The sequence below is a fragment of the Lampetra fluviatilis genome, chromosome 1 (assembly GCF_964198595.1).
Source record: "Lampetra fluviatilis chromosome 1, kcLamFluv1.1, whole genome shotgun sequence".
Lineage (NCBI taxonomy): Eukaryota > Metazoa > Chordata > Hyperoartia > Petromyzontiformes > Petromyzontidae > Lampetra > Lampetra fluviatilis.
This window is the reverse complement of record NC_136275.1, coordinates 11,034,594-11,052,420: the sequence shown is the minus strand read 5'-3', so window position 1 is coordinate 11,052,420 and position 17,827 is coordinate 11,034,594. Positions and strand designations below refer to the sequence as shown.

Sequence of the window (17,827 nt, the reverse complement as noted above, 5' to 3'; positions counted from 1 at the left end):
GATGGGAAATAATTATTTATTAAAAAAATCAACGTAGACCACATGGGTCAAAGGCGCATTTCACAGTGCCCATCTTGATTGGAAGTTCTGCGCCTGTACTATTGTGCAGGTTGTCACGATTATGCTATATATTTCCTGAATGAGCTCCCAACACATAGAGTGAAACGTTGGACATCATGCCAAAGAACATGCAGTACAACCCAAACACACACACACATCAGAGAGCTTGAGCAGAAAACAAAGGGGCAAGTCTGGGCAGACGCACCACGTCCAGGGAAGTCTTCTCCAGCACCTCCACCATGCGCTCCAGCTTCGTGTTCTCCGAGAAGAGGAAGTCATCATCCACCCACAACAGGTACTTGGTGCTCACCTGGGAGATGGCAAGATTCCTGCCGGCAAACCAGCCCTTTGTGGGCAAGAGGGAGAAATGTCAGACTTTTCTGGTGACTTGCCAATTCTACTTCGCATTTTGCCATCACGAAACGTTAAACAAAGTTAATTTAAAAACAAAAATCACATTACATTAAAGTGAATTGATGCTCCAATGAGCATAGGCTAGTGATTTTATGTTCGTGGCTCTGAGCCACTAACAAACTTGCCGGCCTGGAAAAATCATATTGTAGGGGCCAGGCTGTCCAAAGAAAGGCTCCTGTTGAATTGAAACTGGTCATCATTCTCGTGAGCACTTAAGAGTCAAAAAGGTTGTCACAGCATTGCCTGGTAAAATGTCAGACGTGGTGAAGTCCAAATGAAAAAACAATTAGGCTCCAACAATTCACCCGCCTTGTAAGAACTGTAAATCATTTCAGTTAAGAATCGATTCTATTTTAGCATTGTGGTGCCGCTCGTGGCTGGAGTCATCACATTAATCCATTACATAAAATTGCATTTTTAGATACATCTATTTTTACACGTGTGATTTAATGCATCTGTCACGTGCTTGAGAATTGTTACAACCCTAATAATCGGTGCCGACCTTCCCATAAGGCATGATGTACTGCTCCACACCCGGCTCGCGGAGCATCTCGACGTGCTCAGAGTCATCCGCCACGATGATGGTGATGTCCGGGTAGAATCTCCGGATGCTGGCAATGAGCCCCTTCAGCTTGTCGTAGCGCAAGAACGTCTTGGTTACCACCGTCACGAGGTTGCTGATATTTCCATCTGTTTTAGAAGGGTCGCAAAATTAGCCCCTCATTGTCTTTATCTAATCTCATATTTTTTAAACAAATCTTTTGATTAACTTCATATCTCGTGTTCATGCAAGTTGCATCTCATAATCGCTGTGGATGCATAGACAAGCTGGAGGGCCGCCAAGTGGTGAGTTAGTGCCAACAATTGCTCTGCAGTTCTCTATACGTTTAGATTCTTTCAGTTAATAAGTGAGTATTTATAAACTAGGGGTTGTTCGGGGATGACACATTCACGCAAGCACTCGATGCTCCGTTTTTAAGTTTAAAATGAAACATCTTTGAATTGTATTATGTTTTTAATTAGATAATTGTATTTCTTCATTAAAAGCTTATATCATTTTACATCTGGAAGACTTCATTGAAAACGACATTTAGTGTGAATTTTCTCTCGTCGTTAAGTAGATGGCCTTGCTGGGGGTTCGGTTCAATGTGGACTTTCACCTGTTTGGAATTGCGGAATCGAGATAAGGCGACAGAGCTGGTCGTGCGAGAACATCGCCGTCTGTAGATCGATTCCAACGTAATCGAACGTCTGTCCCTGCACCTCCGTCGTTCATGCAGGGGGCGCGTAGGTTTGCAGCGCCCCCTGCATGAAAACGACAGAAAGTGCAGCGTTCATCACAGATAGATAAAGGTGTGCGCTTATATAAGAGTATCTTATATACAGTATAAATGTCATTTTTTCTATGTCTGTCTGTCCGTCTGTCTGTGTGTGTTCACGCGCTTGCAAGGGATTTGGCTCTCAAATGGTGGGGTTTACATAATCTGTCTATCCGTCTGTCTGTGTGTGTTCACGCGCTTGTGAGGGATTTGGCTCTCAAACGGTGGGGTTTATGTAAAAAAAAATGTGCCAGGTACCACGCCGTAAGCCCCGTGGTTGGCAAGCACTATTCCTTTTCCACGTCCGTCACCTTAAAATTAGTTTAATTAGCGATTTGTGCGATTTTCTATATTTATATAGTTTTTCTGCCCGGCGTGGGACAAAGCACACAAGTGCACAAGCGAAAAACACTGACAGGAGTTGCTCCTAGCAACGCACACACGATTGCTAAAAAATGTCATTCGCATTAACAATGCTTAAAAAAAAATACACAAAACGCTGAGGTTCATTCTTCACAGTCTTATGTCCTCTTCTCCCCCCCCCCACCCCAATGCGTGCAGTTACTGATATAAAGTCCGTAGATATTAATATTATAGCACTTACATAGCATTATTGCAGCACGGATGGGGAGAGCAGTCCAGCACCCAGCATGGCAATGTGTCACCTCCTCCGGCTGGGCAATCTAGGCGAGGCCGTGGGCTCTGCACGGGACTAGTCCTCACTACAGTAATGTAATGTACACTTTTATTTAATCTTTCGCAAATAACTCAGGTTAATTGTTTACTATTATGAAACTTATAAGTTGTCAAATATTACAATAAAAATGTTTGTGTGCAGAAAACTAATATTTCATTATTAGGTTGCTAAATATTTTCTTTTTAGGTGTTTTTATGACGCTGCGATGATGTACTGCGAGTCTGTGCTGTGGCCTGCTGCCTGCTGATTAATTAACGTCAGTGCACTGGCACTCTATTGTCTATACTGCTAATGTTGCTTTTGGCCATTATGAGTGTATGCCAGTCTATAATCTGTTGCCTGCTTCTTTACCTCACTTAGTGTGCTGCTAGTCTTTCATGTCAACTATATCCTGCTTTTTCAGCTGCTGCCCGTATTGCCAGCTTTTTATGTCGACTGTAGCAATGCTTATTGCATTGAGTCAGCACACTAGCAGTCTATAATCTAGACTGTAGCCTGCTTCTCAACTTACTTGTGCATACTGCTGCTCTTTAATGTACACTTATTTCAGCTTATTTCTTCAATGCATTCCTATTGTTTCCATTGCTCACGTCACGCTATTTACTGATACGTAGTACTGCGATGCTGATTAATATGTTATACTGCTAAATACGTTGGACTTTCTTAGCTACAGCCCATTGCATTTCGTCTATCGTTTTGTTACATTCGTGCTAACATCACCCATTTAAATTTTGCCGTACCGCACCTTTACTTTCCACCAAAGCGGGGAGCACGCAGGGAGGTTCAATGCCCCACATATTGTTCACCTTGCTTTCTTACGGTGGGTGAGGAATATTGTGAGAGAGACATTGTTCTTCCATATCAAGAAAACACCATCACACGACTTCCTGAGACTAACAGAGCATACGATGCCCTACAATAACACATTTTCTTGTCTCAAGGCCAAGATGGGTACCACGTCAACATTCCTCCAATTACAAAGCTGCAGGACAAAGACATCCTCACAAAACTGTCTCCTATAAAACAACTTATATTCCTTCATGATTACGGACAGAGGAGGAAACCACATATTATGGTGCGCCAACCTCTTTCACCAGTATGTTGTCGATGAGTATGCCAACATTGAGAGTGAGCGCCTTCTTTACATTCAACTGAATCAAAACCGCCTGTGTGTGAACAGTATGCTCATATCTGGGATGCCATCAATGCTGAAGGAGATGCAAACGCTCAAAATGTGGGCAGATTAGTTATTTTGCCTTCATCCTTCACAGCTGCACCAAGATACATGCATGAGAAGACTCAGGATGCCATGACGTACATCAGCCAATATGGCACGCCCCATCTCTTCATCACATTCACTTGCAATCCCAAATTAAAGGAGATCCAAACCAAAAGCCACCAGACAGACATGACATCTTAGCGAGGCTCTTAAAACTCCAAGTTTATGACCTCATGATGCTTATTACGACCAACGAAGGCGACGTCTTTGGATAGACAAGCAGTAACTTGCATACCATTGGGTGGCAAAAACGTCGTCTTCCTCATGCTCACACTTCACTATGGATGAGGGAAACAATTCATGCAAGTCACATTGACACATTTACCAGTGCTGAGCTATCCCACCCCTATCAAGACTCTACTCTTTTTCTATGTGGTCTGCAACCAAATGGTCTATGGCCCATGTGGCCAGTTCTATCCAAATGCGCCATGTATGCAAGACGACAGGTGTACCAAGAGGTATCCACTGAACTACTTGAAAGACACTCAGTCGGCCCATGATGGCTATCCTCTATATCGTCACAGAAATATTGAGCATGGTGGATTTCAAACAATGCTCACACCTGACACTAACTCGGAAATTAAGGTTCACAACCGGTGGATCGTTCCCTACTGCCCTTTTCTGTGCAAGATCTTCCAGGCCCACTTTAATGTGATATTCTGCTATTCTAAAAAAATCCATCAAATATGTTTGCAAATACATCAACAAAGGCTCTGACATGGCTGTCGTTGCCTTACAAAACAGAGGGGCAAAGTGTGCATGAGCTAAAACTTTTTTCCAAGGAAGATACATCAGCAAAAATGAGGCCATTTGCACATTTCTTGGCTTCCTCGTCCATGACCGTTCCCACACAGTCGTCCATTTGGCACTTCACCTCCAAAATGGTCAATGCATCTACGTCACCAAAGGAAATGCCCAACAGCAGGCCCTGGCTCAACAAGATACCACCCTTATGGCGTTCTTTGTTTGGTGCCAAAGTGACCCATTTGCTGCCAACCTCCTCTACCATTAAGTTCCCTCCTACTATACATGGACTGCTAAAAAAAAATGTAAGCGACGTGCTGCTGACGGTGAATCTGATGCCTTAGGACAAGTCTACACAGTTCATCCCAACAATCAGCAGTGCTACTTTCTCCCAATGCTTCTCCATGTTGCCAAAGGGCACACATCTTTCCAAGACCTCTAAACAGTGGATGGAGTTGTCTGTCAAACATACAGGGAAGCTTGCAATCTTCGTGCAATTCTTGCACATGATCACCATCTTCATAAAGCTATGACAGAAGCTTCTGTCGGTCAGTCCCCTTTCCAATTGACATTGCTCTTCTGCATAAATCTTCAAGTTTGCAGCCCATCTAACCCCATGGGACTGTGGTAAAAATACAAAGAGGGCATGAGTGAGGACATCCTCCACAGAGCTCAATTAGAAAATATAAACCTCGACGTCAACTTTTCTGATGTTATCTTCAAACAGGCCCTCATCCTCCTTCAGGACAAACTGCACTCCATTGGTGGAAAAACCTCACATCTATGGGACTACCAACACCCTACAGGGACAACCTGCATGCCCTTGTGAACTATGCTATAATGCTTTAGAGCTTCTTACATTTATTAGGAAAATTTACCAAAGCTGATTGATACACAAATAGAAGCCTACACGAAAATCTTGGAAGACATTGACACTACAAATCGAGTTATTTTTTCCTTTATGTACCTGCCAGTACTGGGAAGACCTTTGCTTTCAAACTGCTCCTCGCTAAGGCTCGCCAGAGAGAGAAAATTGCTCTAGCTGTGGCATAATCGGGGATTACTGTGTAAGTCGATGTGTGTATGTGAGTCGATGTGTGTGTGTTTGAGTCCATATGTGTGTGCGTTTAGGTCCATGTGTTTGTGTAAGTCGATGTCTGTCCATGTCTTTTTTGCCAGGGCAATTCCAGATGTGTGTACGTCGATGTGTATGTGTGTGTGTAAGTCCATGTGTGTGTGTCAGTCCATGTGTGTGTGTCAGTCGCTGTGTGTGTGTGTTAGTCGATGTGTTTGTGTGTGTGTGGGTCGATGTCTGTGTGTGTGTCTAAGTTGATGTGTGTGTGTGTCGTTTTCGCCCGGGCAACGCCAGGTACTTCCCGCTAGTAATTTATAAATGTGGGAGGAAAGTGGAGTACCTGGAGTAAACCCACACATACGAGGGGGCGAAACTATCCCAAGCAGGACAGATGATATATCCACACTCTGCTGTTCTGCATTCTGCTGGCGAGCCAGAGTGTTGCACCTCGATGACCACGAAAAGGGATTTCCGCAACGTTTGTCATATTTTGCGACGATACACCAACCCTCGCCTCTACATTGAGTGAGTGTAAAGTATGTTTTATTTGTTATAGAGTGATTTTAGTGTATAGTACATTTTTATTGTGATATAATTATGCTATCGAGTGTATAATAGAGTGTAATTATTATAGTTTTCTGTCATCTATCGTGCGTTATAAATGCAATCGTGATGTTATGTTGTGTATAGTACATGTTGAATGTTATACTGTACAGTGGTTTTTCTTATGCGCCAGGGCTCTAGAATCCTCTGATGAAGAATGTCTACCGTTAAGAATGGTAACATCATAAATTCAATAAAATAGTCATAGGATACCAATTATGATGCAATTTCTGATGTAATGACAAAACACAATGCATGGGGGCCCGTAACTCAGCATTTCCAAACTTTAAATTCTACATATCAGACCCATAATATTCTAAACATAGTTTTTGAAAATTATTTCCTTTATTTTTGACTTCTTCAAGATATGCTACACAGACTGATAAATTATACTTAAGTGGTTATCTAAATAATATAAAAGCATGATTGCTCTCCAGTGTGTTTTCGGGTTTTACCACACGTTGTTCAACGTGACGGTTGACACTTCGCTCCATGTGCTGGGAGCTCCGTTAGAAATTTAGTTCATTTTTCTTAACAAGCAATATGATGGCTCACTTGCACATGTCCTCTAATCCTTGTGTTTCTCCTCATATCTCAATGTAAGTCCAAGCACATGCCTCTCCATGATTCTTTACACATTCCTTGCACACAAACTCGACTATGATGGATTAATTATTTAGCAAAATATGTCCATTTACAAATATGAGAAACAGAATTGAGAAAATGTTATGCTCACAGTTGTCACTCACCAGGACCAGGGTCGAAGAGCCAGGGCAAGCTCTGGTGCGCTACAACGATCGGTATCTCAGCTCTGTGTTTCCCGCTCTCCAGCTGCACTGTAGACAGAGAGAGCGAAAAGGAGAGCAGCGCTCCAGTCAGCAGAGCGCGCCGGCACGCGCGGTCCACGGTGCCGTGGTTGGACGTTCAAGCAGGGCGTGTGTCGCTTCTTGCCATACCCATCTCGGAGGTGCCCGGCTGGTACACCGTGTTGGTGTACGTGACTGTGCGCAGCTGCAGGTTGAGGTTCTCCAGGTGGGAGCTGCTCAAGGAGAGGCGTGACTCGCCCAGCCCTTCTGCCATCACCTCTCCCACCTCCGCCATTGTGTCCAGCACCCCCAGTTTCGCGGACAGCGTCACCTAGTGGGGGGGGGGGGGGACAGGAGCCCATCAATGCACAAGGGTGACAATAAAATCTGCAATAATCTATTTTCTGACAATTTACCTTGGGAATAACATGAAGTTCTACTCGTGTGCTCACAAGTAACACTGCAACTCTTTTATGCATCACAATGGAATTTATGATTTTGGCACCTTTAGCCAGATTTTTCTGCTGACGTCATGCACGAGTAACACCAACCTTTTTCATTTCTTTATCACCATTATGTAGTCCTAATCCTGAAAAAGAGAGATTTATTTCACGTAAATGTTTTCTTTCTGACAGATAATATTTTATACAAATGTAAATAAAATATACATATGTCTATGAATTTCACCTTCATTCACATGTGTGTGCTGCTTAAATATTTGGGATAGATTGAGAACCCTGGGGTCCTCCGTGCCTCTCACCCGGTATGAGGATGGTCTGCAGTGGTGCCACCTGCAGCCCCTGGGTCGGGTAGGAGAGTGGCGAGTTGGGCTCTGCCACCAGCATCTTTTTCACAGGGAGTGCGTGCCTGTGGGGCAAATACGCAACAGATGAGGCTCAGTGACACGCAGACACCAGCAGCAGCTTTCCACCAAGGCAGATTGGATTTGATAGCCACCTGCAAGGAATATGTTGACGTCATAACAAAAATACTAGGTCCAATAGGGACTGAATCCAGATGTACCAACTTTGGTAAGGCACTGCCTTACCAACACTTACTTCACCTGGAATGGTACATTCTACAAACAAAATGAGGGTATCCCAATGGGTTCTCCCTTATCGCCAGCGTTAGCGAATGTTTTCATGAAGAAATTTGAGACAGATGCCATCCAGACATCCACCCTACGTCCTTCCCTGTGGAAGAGATACGTAGATGACACGTTTGTCATCTGGCCACATGGCCTGCCAGCACTGAACCAATTTCTCAACCACATCAATTCCATACACCCATCTATCAAATTCACCATGGAAGTGGTAAATGATGGCAAGCTAGCATTCCTGGATGTTTTGATCGAGAAGAAACCTGATGGCTCGTTGGTACACTGTCTACAGGAAGGCCACCCACACGGATGCCTATCTAAAGCCTGACTCCCACCACCATCCAGCTCAGAAGAATTCCCTCATCACAACACTACACCATAGGGCCCGTTGCATCTCCGACCAGCACCACCTCGCCAGTGATCTGGAACACGTACACCAAGCCCTCAGAATGAATAAATATTCTGACCGTACAATCCGCAAAGCTGCCTCCCCAGCCATGGGGAGACAACCATCTGAGGATCCAATCAAAACCATCACTTTGCCATACATAGCAGGGGTTACCAAAAAGATCTCCAAAATCTTAAACAAACACAAGATCCAGGTTAGTACTCTTTGGTTCTTTTGGTAAAGTCACGTAGGTATAAAATAAAATAAATCACGACGTTTCAGGCGCAACACAAGCGTCGGTCATCAGGTGGGAAAGCATGGTCTGCTGCTGAGGCAGACTGTTTTAAAAGGTTTTAAATGGGTGTATCCCAAGGGTCATAAAGAAGTGGCCGGAGCTAGTGATGTTAACATGAGAAATTAGCATGTAACTGTAAGATAGGAGAGCGGCCTCCTCGATGAGGAAACGGAAGTGGCTATGTTAATGTGAGAGATTAGCATGATGTTAATGTGAGAAATTAGCATGTAATTGTAATATAGGAGAGTGGCCTCCTCGACGAGGGCATGGAAGTGGCTATGTTAATGTGAGAGATTAGCATGTTAATGTGAAATCGAAGAGTGGTGCAATCCAAAGCGGCCTCCTAGACGAGGGCACCGAAGTGGCTATGTTAAGGTGAGAGATTAGCATGTTAATGTAAAATCTAAGAGTGGTGCAATCCAAAGGCATGAGAGCATTAGAGTACAATCCAAAGGCATGAGAGTGCAATGCAAAGGACATGTGAGCATGAGAGATCTAAGAGAGAGGCATAGAGAGAGAGACACACACAGAGAGTCGGAAATAATAGCTGACATAGGCAGGTAGGATGGAAACATCACAGTCAAGACTTTACCTGGTTAATAACATCCTTCCAATGCTCTTTGGTTCTTTCGGTAAAGTCACGTGACTTTACCGAAAGAACCAAAGAGTATGAATCCTTGCAGTCACAAAACTTGAAATCTAGCATCCTTCCAATGATTGCTCATTTTGTACCTATCCTCTCGGTTGAAGTTGTGTCTGTGTTTATATATCTGGATGGCTTCATGAACACATCTCTGAAGGTAGCCGGTAGGTTTGCAGAGTACCTCCGTCTTGGAAAAATCTATTTCGTGTGAGCCCACAGCGTTAAAACAATGATCAGCAATGGCAGAGGTATTGGTCCTACCGTGTTTCAGATCTGCCTTGTGTTCACGAACGCGGTCCGAGACATGTCGTTTCGTTTCCCCAATGTAACTGCTGCCGCAACCACAACTCAGTTTGTAGACACCAGGGTATTGCATGTCAGGAATTACTTCCTTTACAGATGGGATTAAATCACGGATTTTGTGTACTGTGTTGAGCAGCCAAATACTGTACCGGGAGAAAAATCCACGTGACTACGGGGAGAACACACAAACTCCAAATATACAGGCGTCAGGGTTAGAATCAAATCCACGACGTCCTGTATACCAGGCGAGGTAGTTAACATCTCGCCACTGCGGCACCCCCGTGACATCTAAAGCTAGTACGGAGCCTTGGCGACGGAGCACACCTGAGCGCGAAGGTCAAGTACTCCCGCTGCCGGCGCCGGCTTGTGTCCTTCAGCAGTGGCACCTCGAACGCCGCCTCCAGCTGCTGGACCTGCTTGTGGGGCAGGAGGCGGTCGAGACCCGGCACGGGCAGCAGCGGTGCAGAGCTCTCGCATGTGCACGTGTTGCTGGGCAGTAACCTGCGGGGAGCGGCACGGGAGCCGTACACGGCCAGTAACATTCAACAACCGCACGGGTCAAGTACATTTTATTTTTGCTTACATGCATGGTGCCTTTCTAGCACATATCTTGCCCCCTCAAAAGTGCCATTGAAACATTAATATCCATAAACATAAACAATGAAAATTTGATACAATAATAAAACAACATATATACCATCCATAGCTGTTTAAAATGTTAAAAAGCCAGTTGTGGATGTGAGTTAGTTGTTGTAAATTGACCAGAGCCGGAGAATCACACACACCAATGTTCAAATTGTACTTGTGGGCGGTTTGACAAATGCAAAGAATACTCTTTTTTAAATGTACGTTTAAGATGTTTTTTTTATCATTCTTTCATTTATATATTTGATACATATTTTTGTAAAGTTCATGATTTCTCATGGATTTTTATCAGATTTTATACACTCTACCTTAATAACAAGTGTTAGACGGGTCTTGCTTGGGATGTCTGGTAAATAACATTAATTAAAAAAACGTACTTGGTGCACCAAATCCGGTAAGACATCAAATTATTTTGTTGAAAGTCGGTAACTTCCATTATTTACCAAATGCATGCTCCATCAGTCGCACTTTAAAGCATAAGGCATGGTCAGAAGGGCATATGGACATCAGAGACACGTGTGCACTCACGTCAGCATTTCCGACTTTATCCGGTAGGGAATGTGCAGCTCAGTCAGTTGAGGCAGGGCAGCCGCGATGCTAGACATGTGGGCGCTGTTGCTCGTCACGTCGTGTTCGCTCGCCAAGCCCACGTCTACGGGCCGCCCGAGCTGCCTGCGGCCACCCCACAGCGTGTGCAGGTTCGGACTGAAGTAGAGCAGCAGCCCGGCCAGCGTGGCCATGAAGAGCACGCGCCGAGACAGGCGCATCTTACGCACAAGTGTCAAGTTCCACAAGCTCCCACAGGACCACCGGCTGTGGGCAAATGTTTGTGGGGAGAAGCAGAATGCGATGGGATGCAGCGTTACTGCTCATGGTCCGTTTTAGCATTATGCAGTTGCACAATACCCGAGACACAAAGGAAAAAAAGCTTAAGGCTGGGGCCTTCATCCTACATTTCTAGCAATTGCTCTCACGTCCTTTAAGAGTACATTATTGCGCATTCACCAACATACTTATTTACAAAGCGTCTCGGTGCTCAAACAAGTGTTGGAAAGGCTGATGTCCCATTAGCAGCCCAAAGTGGCATTCGTTTTTCAACTCCTGAAGCAGGACATTCCAAGTCAACCCCCTTAACAGTGGTTTGAACTCGTGACCTTTCTACTGTGAGTTCAACAGCTCGCTATAGTGCAACCCAAGTGACCGTCTTCATTGAAATGCAAATTAAGTCATTAAACATTGTACCAATTGATGAGTACTTCAAATATAATGCTATTCAGTGGTCGGGGCATGGGAAACAAAGTTTGGCTTGTTGCAAAAGCCTACTGCCTCAAGTTAATAAAGAATGTGGGCAGAGGAACTGCAATTGAGAAGAGAGTGTTGTCCACTGTGTTAAATCACTTATGCCAGGTGCTACCAATAGAATGCATGTTCTGCCTCACGGCAGATGTTTTGCTCCACGGCAGGAGTGGGGGTGTGTGTATACAGGAATTTCCTGTTTTGAGGTTGAGTTTGGTCACGTGACCAGGAAGTTACGATTTCACAGTCTTTCTGCCACGAGGCTGGCATCCGCCATTACACAGAGTTCAAAATGGTGGTACACATCGCGTCCCAGTGAAGATAGCTGTAACTGTACATTGTGGGACTTTAAGAAGCATTGTCTGTAAGTTCGTGTATGTTCTTCTAATACTGGGAATGCTGTTATAATGTTAGAATGGCCGTTATAATGCTGTAAATGCCTTTATAATGCCGTTAAATTGTTATGATAAATACGAGGCCTAGTTAACAACGAAGCCTGCAACCTGCCTTATTGTGAATGCTACTTATAATTGAATAAGTCGAGTCAAACTTGTACCCAAGTAACTATATTGCGATCTTGAGAGCAAGGATGACGAAATGTCTCATCCACAGGTCAGTGTTATATGTAGTGCTGTACATTTGGGGTGCAGTGTGATGATTACACGATGTGCCTTTATTTAACACAGTAGCTTATTCCCTTGTATAGCTGTTCAGTACTAATGTAGGTGCCTGGTCCATCCAGGATCTATTGTTGAGTTCATGTTATCTAAGACAATGTTACGGTGCTGTAGTGTTCATTCATTGTATTGATATTACTAATTATTAACATATGCTGTATTTGTGCTGTGTTTTTCCATCAGTTTTACCTCGTTCAATTCAATGAATTACGTTTGGAGTCGGATGTTCACCCTGGCTCTGAAGGTCTATTGGATGCGAGGTTAAGTACTCGGATAGCGGTGCAACGCAGCGCACAGCGAGGCCGAGACAATGCAAAACACCACAAATTTGGCATCCTTCATACCGCACAACTCATTTGCTTTCATGTGACGTGGGTCCACAAATTACTACTATAATAGCCAAGAAATGTCCGTAATGTGCGTGACGTCACTCCGCATGCTGCACCCCCCGTCTCTCCATATATATAAAAGGCAAAGTTGTGATTATGTGTGTCTGTTCAAAATGTTTAGCGTACTTCCCGACATGCAACAAACTTGAAATTTGCCATGTGGGTACTTTCCAGACTGTACACCATGCAAAATAAAAAAAAAAATTGTGGGGGGGGGGGGGAGCTCAATAAATGCGTATATTTTTTGCACGGCAAGGGAGCTGTGACGTCACATCTGTCATGTGACCCGCGCTTGTGGAAGCGTAACGCATTGTAGTGTAGTGGTTAACGCGCTGTGCTACGAACCCGGCGACCTGAGTTTGATTCCTGCTCACGGCCATCACCGGTGACGATTATTTCAACCTGTCCTGGGCCTCCCCTAGGTCGACTCAGCCTCAAACGAGTAACTGGTGTGGTGTGTGAACATCGCCACTGGGGGGACAAAGGCGGCCGGGCGTGGTGAATCCAAGTCCTGGGCAAAGCCAGGGAGTAAAGCTAGTTAATAATAAAATAACCATGAGCGGGTTAATTTTTACACTCCCGCAGGTCGAATGGAAAGAATTTTTTTTAGGAAAATTCGCTTTAAATTGTATGCTTCTTTATTGAAAGTTAATCAACTAAATAATGATATTCTGGAACACAGTGTATTTGGTGTCTTTATTTATTTCTTCAGCACTTGAAACAAAAGGTAAGTAAAAATTTAGCTTCTAAATTATGATAAAATAGATACATTTTTCCGTCATTTTCCAGACATTGTATCGATTTCAAATTTATTACAACCCCAGCGAGCGAAAGCACAACAAAATAAAGTATCAGAGCAGTGATTTTGAACTAAATAAAGGTGAGTTAAATGCAGTGCTACAGTGACATGAAATTAGGGTCTTTTATGACACTTATGTGCAAGAATCACTGCCATTAATACAGTACAAGAGATTCACACAAAATATCGTATACCGAGGTTTCATTTCAGTTCTAAATATATTTACGTGCAACAATTCCGAAAACAATTTACAATCACGCAAGAAAACGTAAATGTACATCTTTAATATTAAAGCTTCCGCCCTAGGACGGCCAAAAGGCTAATTTAAGGTCAGTTAAATATAGTGCTACAGTCACATGAAGTGAGGTCTTTTTAATGACAGAGTTTGTGCAAGATTCACTGCCATTAATACAGTACTACAGTGAAATGCAATGTAGTGTTTGATGACTTTATTTCGTGCAAGATTCACTGCCATTAAATTTACACAAGATACTATTATACTGTGCTCAATTTTATCGTAAATATTACAGCTTCCGTCCTAGGACGGGCAAAAGGCTAATACATAATAACAAACAGGAAGCAGAAAAGACTGCATTGCCTTGCTGAATAACAGATTTCTCTCTGATGGGACAAACAAACCTTTTCATTTACAAGGCTGGCATGGCAATGACACTTTGTAGGGCATGAATTAATAATTTAACTCTTCAGGATGATGTTACTGTCTTCATGAAATCTCATGAGCTGTTAATTTTTTTTACAAATGTTTTATCCTCATGTTTTAAGCTCTCAGCTTGTGAAGCCACAGGTGACTGCACCAATTTCCACTGAGTTGAAAGCGTTATTCTCTGCATATTATTTGCTGATGCTGCATTGGCAGTGGTGCACAAGCACAAAGAACAAAAAAGAACTCGCATTCGTCAGTAACACCGCCTTAAAAGGAAAAATACAAGCGACGTTTTGGGCAATAACCCTTATATGTGCTATGAAGAGGGGCCAATACCCAAAATGACACTTATTACGTATATTTGTTTCCTTTTCAGGCAGTTTTATGGACAAATGTGTTGAGTTTTTGTTGTTTAGAGTCTAAGCACAGCGGTTTGAGGAAGCCAGCAGGGAATAAATCATGGCTCATCATGACAATGAAATGTTTAACTTCACAAAGGCTTTTTCTGGGTACATGAAGAAAAATAATAATGTCCTCACCTAGGAAATGTGCAATTTGAAATAACTAATAGCATGTGGTAGTCAGCAACATTTTTAGAGGTTAAAAAGAGATATGCACACTGGAAAAGTTTGTGAACCGCTGTACTACAACGTTTCACAGTAGAAACATAACTGTTCAATTGTGTCGCAAGATGCATCGTAATCGTATCGTCGTAAACTGGAGACGCCTGTTATGTTTCAAAAGTTTTATTACTGAGATTTAAAAATGCATAAAACCAGGATTTAATTGAATATGAATGTTTAACAAATGTTATGCACTCCAAAAAAATTGCTTTAAACAAATCTGGACAGAGTAAAGAGAGAATCACATTTGCTCCATTACAGTATGACGCTTGTTGTGTTTTATTGTATTGTTAATTATTACTCGGCTTTTTTTTACTGTAGAGAAAGTTTAATCAATAGCAGGTGATACAAGGTGATACAAGGAGTATATTACAGTTCTCCATATTATAAAAAATAACTTTTCCCTGTAATTTAAATCACAAGTTTGGTGGGGTGGGTCTTACTTTCCTGTGCATATAATTATTCCAGTGAATGTGTTTGTTCGCCGATTCGAGATGGCATATACATATCTAGAGTGGACAGAGCCTGAAGCACTGAAGGCTCTCTCCACGGCCCTTAGCGATGATGCTTTAATCATATATTCCTCAATTCCGGCCGAGAAAAAGAAGACCCTGCAAGCTGCTTATCGAGAAATACCAGAAAATTTTGACCCACCATCCAGCGTGAAAAGATTATTTCAGAACCGTTGGTGGGAAGAGGGGGAGTCAGCCTTAGCCTACAGGAGCGCTCTCATAGCCCTAGCACAAGCTGCTTTCCCGGGCCTGGACGCAGGGGCCTTGGACTTTATGGTGGCCGACCATATGTTAGCACTGGCACAGGCTTTAACAATAGTTTTGCCACTCACGGAAGAGGACAAATAGTCCTCATAGTGGATAGCCAAGAGCCTAAAAGCCCATGAGAATGTGATGAGGCCACAATGTATGGTCGCGCAAATAGTGGACCCATATCATGAAGGACTGGAGGGGGTTCAGGTAACATGGAACAAAGAGGACGACGCCGAGACAGAGGTGGACATCGGGCTGCCCGGAAGTAAGATGTTGGCGACTGTAAGGGGGAGGTTTTGGGGCCCTACCCAGAGGACCCTTCGCTGGATGTCCCAGGGACTCAGAGCACCTAGCCGGAGCTGGAACCCAGTGACATGTCACCAATGTGGCCATACGGGCCACATTGCCCGCGGATGCTGTACCGATACTGCTCCACCGGGGCCGTCTTCATGCCAAAAGCCATTCTCTACCCCTACATACATCCAGCAGAAGAGTCGCGGCACCCTGAACACCTCGGCAGTTCCCATTGCAGACCTCTCATACACACCATCAGTCAATGCACCCACCACTTCCCGAGGATTACATCCACCATCGTATACACACGATTTTTCACCACAACAATGGTCGGCTTGGGGTTCACAATGGCGCAAGTTGTCAAGGAGAATCATAGCAGTCGCTGCCGGAACATCGGTGGTGGCAGGGCTCGGTAGGGGGAATTGAGGTTCAGGCTGGTCTATACAGGAGCATCAGCAACTATTATATCCCTGCACGTTTTTGATATGCTTTCCCACAGGGCACAGCGGTTGTGACCCGTACAATCATCCTATGTCGTGGAAAATGGGGGAAGCATGAAAATTTTAGGACAGTTAGAGACCAAAATCTGCGTGGGAGAACCGGTCATATCGGGACCCATACTATCAAAATTGTTACGGATCAGGGATGCATCGAAATGCCGTTAGGGGAATGGCTATATTTTTTACACCCAGATAACGGCACCCGTATGTTGGCTCAGGTCGAGGCATTCGTCAAGGAAACACTCATGATACCCCCGGAATCACAAATCTTGATTCCCCTTCGATATCACACTCTGCTGGTGACGGATCGACCAGGCATACCTATATTAGTGTCACCAGCGATGGCGATCATGGACCGGCATGCTCTGGCAGGTGTGGACATCATCCTGTGTCACCACCAGAAACGATTTATCTGAGTTCTAAACACATCAGGCCCTTCGGAAATTAGTAAGGGATTTTGGAGATATATTTAGTAAAGGACCATATGATTTCGGACGTACTAACGTAATGTCACACCACATGAAGATGGGAAACATGCCGCCCATCCACCAAAATTCATATTGCATGGAGCCAGTTGAGAAAGCTCACATACAAAACACGATCGACGAGATGTTAAAAGCTAATATTATTAAGCCATCTATGAGCCCATGGTAAAAAACAGATGGTTCATTGTGGTTTTGCGTCGACTTCGATCGACTAAATAAGGTCACAATAGGGGATGCTTATCCGCTACCGTGGATTTAAGATTCAATGGACGCCTTAGCATGTGTCAAATACTTTTCTACATTGGACCTATCATCTGGCTTTTGGCACCTTCCGCTGGATGAGGATTCGAAAAACAAGACTGCCTTTAGGACACCACAGGGGTTATTCCATTTTAACTGTCTCCCCATGGGATTAAAAACGTCCCCAGCCACATTCCAGCGGCTCATGGAATTAGTACTAATGGGTCTCGAATGGGACGTTTGCCTGATTTATTAGACGACGTAATGGTGTTCAGACGATCCTTTCAAGAACACTTACACTGACTGAGGTTGGTTTTCTCACATATCAGGGAAGCACATTTGAAACCTAAGCCTTCTAAATTCCATCTCGCACAGCCTTCCGTCAGATACCTGGGGCAGATAGTCAGCGCAACAGGGGTGGCGACTGATCTCGAGAAGGCACAGTGTGTTAAAAAATGGCCAACCCCCGTATCCATGCCATATGTCAGAAGATTTATAGGTTTTGTTTTCTATTACCATCGATTCATACAGGATTTTGCATCCATTGCAAAACCCCTACACGCACTCACAGCTAAAGGGCAGAAGTTCCAATGGGGTACGGAAGAGGACAGAGCTTTAAAGCCCGGCGACTGGTGGACAACAATGCCCTATCGCCCCCCCCCCCCCCATAGCAACACACAGAGGCCTTCACCCCAGCAGTGATTAAATAGATCACGACTGATAACA

The 17,827-nt window shown here is 43.9% G+C and overlaps 1 protein-coding gene across 2 annotated transcripts in view; it reads right to left on the bottom strand.

Annotated features, from left to right (window-relative positions):
• Positions 1–17,827, bottom strand: part of LOC144932261 (beta-1,4 N-acetylgalactosaminyltransferase 1-like) — a 34,728-nt gene that overhangs the window by 4,020 nt on the left and 12,881 nt on the right. Inside the window, exons 2-9 of one of the 2 annotated variants that reach the window (XM_078856207.1) lie at positions 10,899–11,183; positions 10,050–10,226; positions 7,758–7,864; positions 7,549–7,586; positions 7,148–7,328; positions 6,941–7,027; positions 977–1,164; positions 266–406 (exon numbers count right to left, since the gene is read on the bottom strand). In XM_078856207.1, coding sequence (XP_078712333.1) covers positions 266–406; positions 977–1,164; positions 6,941–7,027; positions 7,148–7,328; positions 7,549–7,586; positions 7,758–7,864; positions 10,050–10,226; positions 10,899–11,183 — 1,204 coding nt within the window. The remainder of the gene's footprint in view (positions 1–265; positions 407–976; positions 1,165–6,940; positions 7,028–7,147; positions 7,329–7,548; positions 7,587–7,757; positions 7,865–10,049; positions 10,227–10,898; positions 11,184–17,827) is intronic. The other variant, XM_078856214.1, reaches the window with a different exon arrangement.